Genomic DNA, 9,371 nt, shown 5'->3' with positions numbered 1-9,371 from the left:
ATTTTAAAAATGTGACATTTTTCTTAGAAAAATGTTGTGACAAGATTTAGGCAAAACTGATCTATTTCCTTAGGAATTGTTCTATTTTCTGTTAAAAACAGCTCAAAAATGTTTTCTATGCTTTATACAAGATGAAATACGATTTACACATGAAATGCTTAAGTTCTCATATGCCCAGCAATTGTGTTCATTTCACAAAGTAAAAAATATGTAGTCCAATGGCATCAACAAGTGCATATACACAACTATCACCTCTGTCTTTCCTACTGGCCACGTCCACACTATTGCCCAGTTCAGGGCAAAAGACTTGAACATTTTTCTTTAGTTACTAATGAAATTGAGAGTCTTAAGCAGACGATTTTGATCCATTACTCATACAATGGGTGTTGAGCTAGTTGCTTCAAATGACTCCAGCTAGAACAATTTTTGTAAATTTTGCTTCCAATAAACTTGAGCACTTCTGCGATGTAGCTCAAAACGCCACAAAAGATTTGAAACACCTTGTTTTAATTTCTTACTTTTTTTATATACTGGGAAAGATGTTCCTTAAACACTTCCTTTGTTGGGCTAGAGTTGAAATCTATGGTTTTAAAATTAAATTCATAGCTGAAAAAAAAAAAAAAAACAACCCACCCAACTTTTTTTCCCTTGTCTCCAAGATCACAAGTGAAACTAGCTCAGGATGTTACAATATTAAAAAACATTGTGAAAAGTAACAGAACAAGTTGACACACTTTCAGATGTGACATTTAAAGCAGCAATATTGCTTTTCCAATTTTTAACTCTTGAAGAAAAAAAATAAACTGCAGTATTTCCTGAAAATTTTGGTCAAAGCTGCTTTCATGTTTGCAAAGTTGAAAGAATATACAGCCACAGAATGCCTGAAGCCCTCGTGCTGATGTTTGAAAATTTTTATAAAGCTTTCTCATGTAACATTCACATTACAATCTGAAATTTTTACATTTATCACCCTTCTCCTCAGTATCTGACTTCCAGTTAACAAGCAAAGTTAAAAAACAATGGTTTTTTAGACTATAAAGTTACAATTACAAACACTTGAAACTAAGTGACAAACACACCCATTTCGCTGAGATCTTAATGGTTTTATTCACAAAATAAACAGCTTCGCCTTTCCAAAGGAAGAATTCAACAGAAAGACACAATGCAATAGCTATAAAAAAGTGGTACTGAAAATTTGAAAAAGTCTGATAAAATTTACAAATGCAAACTATCACTTTGTACAAAATTTTTTTTTTAAAGAAAGTTCAGTAATAGATTTTAAAATACAGTTTTAACAGCACAGAAATGCGCATTTATTTCAAACTCTGGTTAGGTATTATTTTCGTCTGTGTGGGGAATTCTCCCTTCGTCTGTCCTCGTTCTTTCTGGATTCTCTGTACTCATCAGAATAACGGTTGTACTCCCGGTGTTTCTCTGAACCATTTCTGTATCGGTTGTCGTCTTCCTCCTCTCTCGGGCTGGAATTATTATGGGCTCTCTCTCCAGATTTTGATCTTTCTCTTTTTTTGCTGCGATGTCCATTATCTTTGCTCCAGTGTCTGTAATCTTCATCATCAGACAAAGAAGCTCTTCTCTCTGCTTTCTTTGGTTTTGAATTACTGTGTTTGTTTTCTAGATCCTTACTTCTCTCATGGTTCCTATCCTTTCCGCTATGGTAACTGTCTCTGCCATTGGACTCATCTCTGTGATGGTACTTTGATACATCATCTCTCCTGCGTGATTCTCTCACATTTCGGTGATTTCTTTCTGATTTGGTCTCAGTATCACTTCTTTCCTCTTGCCGCCTCCTTTCCATTTTCTTTTCAAGTGATCTCCTTTTCCTTTCCTGTTTTTTCCTGGAAACTTTATCAGATTCTCTATTTTTCTTTTGCATTCTCTTTCTCTTGGCTTTAGGAACATCTGAAATTACAACAAATTATAGGATTAAGGTTGCATTTTAATTTATTATGCTTAACTTGTTAAACTGCATAGAAAGTTCTACAGAGATATCTTTTGCCAGAACTTTTGTGGATACATGTTTGGACAAAGGTTTCAAAATAATGAGCTTTGATTTTATTGCTTTGCCCCACTCCCAACTGTCTCATGCAATGGGGAAGAATTCACCTATTCTTTAATTGAGCAGGTACTGATTATTTTTAAACATCTGTCTGCATTACAGGCTTTTTCTTTTTTTACATAATGAGAAATTCTCCATGGATTAAGCCCAAGACTACTCTCCATTTTTCCTCTAAGATTCAATATTTCTCAGTAACTCCACTGTTATTAACACAAGAACCTCACGTTAACAAAAAACAAGGTCACAGTGCATCACTCCAAAACCTTAAAAACACACAAATAAGAAATGAGGGAATAGTCTTCTGCATTTCATCCCATTTACAGTGCCTGTCCAGGTATCGAAAACATGATGCAGCTCAAACCAAAAAAGCTTCTTCCTCAACTTACAAGAAAACCCAAACCTGCACTTGAATGCGAAACATGACTAAGCAGTCATATCACTTAAAATAGACTAACTCGCTAAATGGGAATCTGATGTAAGATCACAAAACCTGTCGATCCAAGAATTTTTTGGTTATGCAAGATATACTTTCAGATGTGAAAAGATTTGAAATTTTATGTACTGACAAGACTCCTAGCAACCTTGCTTCCCTCCCCAGTTAATTGCTTAAGAGGGAACAACTGAAATTTGTACAGGTGCAGCCGCCACCCAGGAGTTTCCATCAGCAGGGCTTTTATCCCTTCCCTTAGCTATCTGCAGCTGATGCCTGACTTTTGAGAACCTCTACACATCACCATCCTCTTTGTTGACTTGATACAAAAGGACCAGGCATAGGCTGTAAACTCAGATCAAAGCACTCACAAATAATTTTATTTTCTTTTTTTTTTTAGAAAGATCACCTTTCCCAGGCTAATCTCAAAATCATGTACTTTTCCAATTACTTCCTGGAAAAGCCTATCAATCAGAGATTAAAAACAGCAGATGGGGAAAAAAAATATCTCCCAACACTATCCTATGAGGAAACAGTGGTATGCTGAAATGGCTTGAGATAGTGGTACTGCAGCAACATAAAAATGGCCCTCTGGCTCATCTCCAGGAGAAAGTGACAGCTTTGTCAACAATTTAAGATTAAAACTTGCATATTTCTAAATACACAGTAGTGTTCATCTCAGTGGAAGAGGCCTTACTCTTGCTGTTTGCTCTTTATAAGGAATCTCTGGAATTCACTTGACAGTATTTATCAGTAAACACTGAAGTTACAGCCATTTAGAATAACCATTAATTCACCTTATTGTATGAACTATAATATCATATCAAGTAACTGTTTCTAATCACTTTTTGAAGACACCAGCCATAAATTGATTTAATAGTATATCAAATATCTGAGTTCTACAGCAGCTGGCTAGTCTCATGTCTGAACTAAGGCTTCCTGGCATTCCGATAAAATGTGGTGATGGATCACTTCAGATAGATTTTAATGTATTAAGTTCTTTAAACAGTATTTTCCCTATTATTTTACATCTACCAGAATGCAGAAAAAGACCTAAGAAAGGAACAAGTTGCTTTGATAACAGAAAAATCTGCATCCTCTGCTGGTCCTGTTTCAGTTGGAATGACCTCTCCAGAGCAGTGCTGAGCTAGCTGGTGAAGTTCCACACACTAACTGTCAGTAAGACAGTAATCTCTAATTTAGTTCTATGCTGAGCTCTATACTCAGCAGTTTTTCTATTTTCTCTTATATGTTGCACTGCTAAAACACTGAAATACTGTAATGCATTCCTCTGAAAAATGCGTTTCAACTCTACCAAGTTATTTTAAAGACTTAAAAAGCTGCAAACACAGGAAGACCTGGGAGTTATAACCAGTAATGGACCTCAACAAAGTTTACCACAGAATATAGTTATCTCCAATTAGTGTTCTGACCACTGTATTTAAGTACACAAGAACCAGAAAGAAAAAGTCAAACCAGGCTGCAAAGATACCAAAATGCAAGTTTTAATGAATGGAGAAAGGACAAGCAGTAAAAGGGAAGGTCCTAAACTTAAAAAAAAAAAAAAAAGTGTTCATACTAGCAGGCTGCAGACTCGGTTGGTTTGTCACTAAGGACTTACCTCTCTGGTTCCTATCACGCAGCTCAGCAGAGCTGCAGCTGTCTATGCAGGAGCCATCTGGCTCTTTGCTGCACTAACGCCTCCTCTGACCCTGTTTAACTGTGCCCTCCTCTAGTGCTTTGTCGTCATTAATGCAATTAATGCGATGACACACAAATCAGACTTTGTACAGTAAGACTGCAATGGAGAACAAAAACGCATTTCCAAAGCAGGAGCAGTTCATGCTACTTTTATTAATCAACATTTTCATTTCAAAGGCATGTAATAAATCACATTAACTTTGAATCAGCAAGCTTCTGTACTATAGGAAGTCATGCTGTGTTATCATCTGCTCACATTATATACAATGGGGGAGACTGCACACAGTAACTCACACTAGCATGTACTTTATAGATTAAGCGATGTCTTATGACACTTCATGTCAAATAGAAAGTTCTGCATCAGCAGGATGGTGTAAGATGCTGAACACTAATTATAATGCATAAAACTGCAAAATACTAAGTTGTCAGCAAAAGCTAATTTTTCCTTGGAGATTTCTCTACAGACAAGAGCCTTCACTATATCACCACACAAACTCTTCCTAAGAAGAATTAGAAAAGGAGACTCAGAAGGAGAATAATTCAGCTAGAACCAAACAGCATCTTTTCTGACCCAAGAAGCAGCACATATTTACAAGGAGGGACACACGGAGTATCAAGCTCACTCAATCCAGCCAAGCAAAAAAAAAAAAAAAAAAAAAAAAAGTTGTAGACATTAGTCTCTACAGTTCAGCAGTAAGCATCCCACAGAGATATTAACAGGGAATGACTCTCATCCCTCCATCCTCCACTAAACTGAAGTGATAGTACTGTGCAACAGGTATCAAACTGCATAAAAAAGTAATCTACAAAACAATGTCCCTCAGATATTTAAGTCTCTAAAAATGGAACCAAGTTTTTCTAAATTCTAAAATAGTTTATGCTGAATTATAAATAAATATCTAAAATAAAATGCTCTAATCCATGAGCAATATTTAGTATTTTAAAACTTGTAGGTTTAAAAAAGTTGATTAGTTTTTAAAGCAGATAAACTAACACTGTCTATAGGCTAGGTTTTCCTCAAAACAAGTACACACAGAAATAGAAATGAATAGGTATACATAAGTAAATAAAAGATACATAAGGAAATAAAAGAGAAGTAAATAGTTATAGTTATTATTTAGGTACCTGAGTCACTGCTGTCGCCACTGCTAGATGAGGAATCACTGCTGCTGGACGACTCCGAGCTACTACTGCTGCTGTCAGAATCAGAATCTGATGAAGAGTCTGTCTCTGAAGATGAAGATGAATCTGATGACTCAACATCTTGTTTCTGTGTCATTATCATCTTTGGCGCATTTTTAAGATGCTCCCGTAATTCATCCCTAATTAACAACAAAAAAATTTTTCATTTTTTTTTTTTTTTTTTGGCAGGGGAGAGGAGGGAAGGAAAGTAAATATCAAATCAGAAAAATGTTCCTCACGTCAGTCCTCCAAGGCCAATAGAAGTGAAGAAATTGATGGCAAAGCGAGTGTTTCTTGGGTTATCACGAGGCAACAATCCCTCAAAGAAAGGCTGCAACGTTCTGACAAAAACAAACAACTAAATTAAACACCATGCCAGCTTAGCACTAATTCTCATTGACATTAATAAACTGAAAGAGAAACTGTATGGATCTCCATAGGACAACAAAAGTTTCCCCTTCATGCATTTTTCAATACCTGCATTGTTTATACCTGTGATGTATCTGATCAAAATGCTATTTAAAAACTTGCTTTTATGAAAACATAAGCCTCTTCACACACAGACGAATTACATACATTCTGTCAGATTATAACAGAAAGCTTAATTTTGTGAAGCTCTGAAGAGGCTCGTGAAATTGCAGTAGCCTGTGATAGCAAAGGATAATACTTGCTGACCAAGAAGTTCAAAGATCTAGGTATCTATGCTGAAATGCCATCAAACAGGGCCCCAAGTATAGTTTCAAGTTTATGTTTACATGAGCTAAAGCATCTACTAAATTCTTCATTACAGGCAGAAGAAATCCCAACTTACAGGAAATAGCTCAAGCAACTGAAAGGAACATCGCCAGAATGCAATGCATTAAATCACATTCAGGCTTAACCAAATGTTATTTACACTATACATAAGGATAAGTAACTAATCCTAGAAAAGCTGGAATTAATAGTTATGTGCTTTTTCCCCAAGTTTTGTCAGAAAAAAGCCACAGTAATATTTATCAGAGCGCTATATAGCTGACAATACATAAAAATAGAGGTGCACTTGTAAAATTCTTATACAGTCTGAACTATCGTTGGGGGAAAAAAAAGTAACATAAATCTTGCAAAGAGTCATGCACATACTTGAACCCATATTAACTGTAACACACTCAGCTTAATGGGACTCTTTGCAATGACTAAATCTATACATGAACTTATTTTTCAAGTACTGCAGCTACAGAACTGCAGTCTTAGCTGAACTTGAAAACAGGTTCTTATCTGTACTTTGTCAGATACAGAAACTAATTAAATTTACAGTTTTGAAAATAAAATTTCAACTTACTCATCTTTTAATCTTGCATTTAGATTAGGAAGTCCCATATATTCACTGAGTTCTTGAAAGAATATTTTGACAAAAATTCTACTGGAGGACGTGGTAGTTTCTTCACTCAGTATTATACATTCAAGGACCTGAAAATATTTACAAAAATATTTAGAAAAAACACCCTTAAATTTAAACATACATTCTTTTATTTATCTTTAAAGCCTTTGTCCTGCTGAGATAACCACGAGACTGATTTCGTCAAGAATTTCTTCCTCAAAAATTCTATTCTACCACCTGGGATCAGTTTCTGATATTAATTCTAGTAATTCTTTCAGGATTTATTTTAACCAGGAAAGCTTTACAATAGAAAATCAGGTGCGTGAACTTCTGGGAAGTTAAACATTTGGGACTTAATTTCTGAAGAGGTGAAATATTTGGACTGACTTGTGTGTGCCTGAAGGACAATTAGACTAGGCTGTGAAACAAGAATAAAACAGTAGGAAAAGAGAAGTTACCTTGATATAATAATGTAACATTAAAAATGAAGAAATAAATACCTCAGAATGCAAGATTGCCTTTATTTGGCACTTAAATCACAAACTGGCAGTATTTTTAAATTTCTTAATTATATTAAAGTTTTAATTTAATATATATAGATAACTTTAAAAGGTGTCTTTAGACTTGTTTTTTAGAAACCGTTCTGCTATTTACATTGCTGATTAACAGTTCAAAATTCTCTATAAAAAAGTACATTTTAAACAACGAATTCCAGCTGAGCTCCACAAAATAACAGCTTTAATCAACTACTTAAGAATGGGGGAGTGAAGATGATGATGCACAGGGGGCAGAACGAGGAGGTGGAGCAACACAGAATTGTTCAACAGTGTCTGAGAAGATACTTAAAATAACCCAATTTGCAACAAACACAAATAGTTCCACATTGTAGAATAGATACTAAAACTAATGTATTATATATTATTTCTGAGTACTGGAGATTAATTATTGAAAAAAGAAATCTAGGACAATACCCTTTTTTACTTACACTCCAGGGAATTGAATCGGTGTACAGCAGATGAGCAAACATCTTGGCAACATTCCTCAGTTTGTTCGTTTCCAAACGATGAATGGTATCATACTGTTCTTTGAAAATAGCTTCAAAGGATTCCATATATTCTTTTTTTAACATGCAGAAACGCTGAGACAACATTGTACAATTTAAACAACCAGATTAAACAAAATATTAAACATGCAAACAACCTACATGTAAGTGACCTAATGGTGCAAATATTTACTGATTTTCCTTTTAAGTAACACTTGGAGAAGAAAAAACATTCAAATGGATACATTTTATTGCTTTCAGCAGTCTGTCAGAAGAAGAAACTCATCTGCATTGCAAATTAGTAATTATCAATTTCAAACTATAGCAAATTATCCAGCAATTTCATTTACTTGAGTACATCCAGTATTTTCACCTGATGTAACCCCACCAAATGTTAATTTTTTTCGTGACATCATTGACAGACTATTTAAAATTAGAGAGCAGAGGTATTTCCTCAAATACTGGATAAAGCATACAAATGGAAAAAACCACTTGCTTTCAGCATAACTTGCTCCCTTGAGAAGTATTTTACCTTAGCTAGTCAGTTATGTCAGTATCCTAGATAGGGAAAACTTCACTAAGAAATAACTGCAACTAAATTAGCAATCAGTTACACAAAACCAAAGAGCTAACTGTTTACTGAAAAACAAACTAACAAAAACCCACCCACAACCCCAGGACAGTAAGTATTCAGGCTTGCGCTCTAAATACAACCCACTAAGGTTTTATTTAGCAGCTACTAAGCAGCTTTGAACAAAGTAGTAAAACACAGGAGTCTCCAAAATTAATCTTCAGCACTGCAAAAAGGATATTTTCTGGTAACTCGTAATATTTTTACCTCTTTTTAGTACCATTCCTTTGCCACTGATTTATTGTTCTATCATAATGAGAAAAGAGGCAAAAAAAGCAAGAATATAGAGAAAATGAGCTCTCTCATTCTGCATTCACTATGCTTAATACAATCAAAATGTTAATTCAATCAACTAATACAACCAATCAACTAATATAACCATTTTCAGAATAAGACTATTTTTATTTATTCATTAAAATTTGACACACAAAAATTAGAGTAAACCAATGAAACTATCTACCATAAAACGTAAAATCTGAAAACAGAACTCACCCCTGCCAGTAGCCCAAAGAATTTCTCATACGTTCTTTGCTGAGCACAGCAGTCAAGTATCATATTGCAGAGTTCTTTCTAGTTTAAGAAAAAAGAAATCTCTAGGTAAATTCACTGTAGCAGCAAACCCCTAAGTACCAAAATATTGAAGAAAGCCTTTCATGGATGCAAGCTTTGAAGCAAGAGCATTTACCTAAAACTTCATTGGCAACATAAGTAGTTTTCTGAATTTCTCATGTGTTAGAAATTGTCTGGGGCATGAACACTGAACTTTTGCCATTCAAGTTTCCTCTTCTGCTTAAGCTCAAATTTATGTGTTAACACACAGTACATATCACCAAAAAATATCAAACTAATTTACAAACTGACTTTACCACAGTGCAAAAAAAGGAGGGAGAAGATAAAAAGGAAAGGTTTTGAGGGCTTTTTCTGTGGTTTTGGGTTTGTTTGGATTGTTTT

The 9,371-nt window shown here is 34.8% G+C and overlaps 1 protein-coding gene across 3 annotated transcripts in view; it reads right to left on the bottom strand.

Annotated features, from left to right (window-relative positions):
- Positions 1–1,246: 1,246 nt before the first annotated feature.
- Positions 1,247–9,371, bottom strand: part of CWC22 (CWC22 spliceosome associated protein homolog) — a 34,383-nt gene continuing 26,258 nt past the window's right edge. For all 3 annotated transcript variants that reach the window (XM_009646024.2, XM_035901437.1, XM_035901436.1), the window contains exons 15-20: positions 8,913–8,990; positions 7,733–7,885; positions 6,709–6,836; positions 5,630–5,731; positions 5,334–5,530; positions 1,247–1,920 (exon numbers count right to left, since the gene is read on the bottom strand). In XM_009646024.2, the coding sequence (XP_009644319.1) occupies positions 1,337–1,920; positions 5,334–5,530; positions 5,630–5,731; positions 6,709–6,836; positions 7,733–7,885; positions 8,913–8,990 (1,242 nt within the window). In that variant the 3' untranslated portion in view covers positions 1,247–1,336. The remainder of the gene's footprint in view (positions 1,921–5,333; positions 5,531–5,629; positions 5,732–6,708; positions 6,837–7,732; positions 7,886–8,912; positions 8,991–9,371) is intronic.

Source organism: Egretta garzetta, unplaced genomic scaffold (assembly GCF_000687185.1).
Source record: "Egretta garzetta isolate BGI_Z169 unplaced genomic scaffold, ASM68718v1 scaffold539, whole genome shotgun sequence".
Classification (NCBI taxonomy): domain Eukaryota; kingdom Metazoa; phylum Chordata; class Aves; order Pelecaniformes; family Ardeidae; genus Egretta; species Egretta garzetta.
Note: the sequence above shows the minus strand (reverse complement) of the source record. Positions and strands in the feature narration are given on the sequence as shown.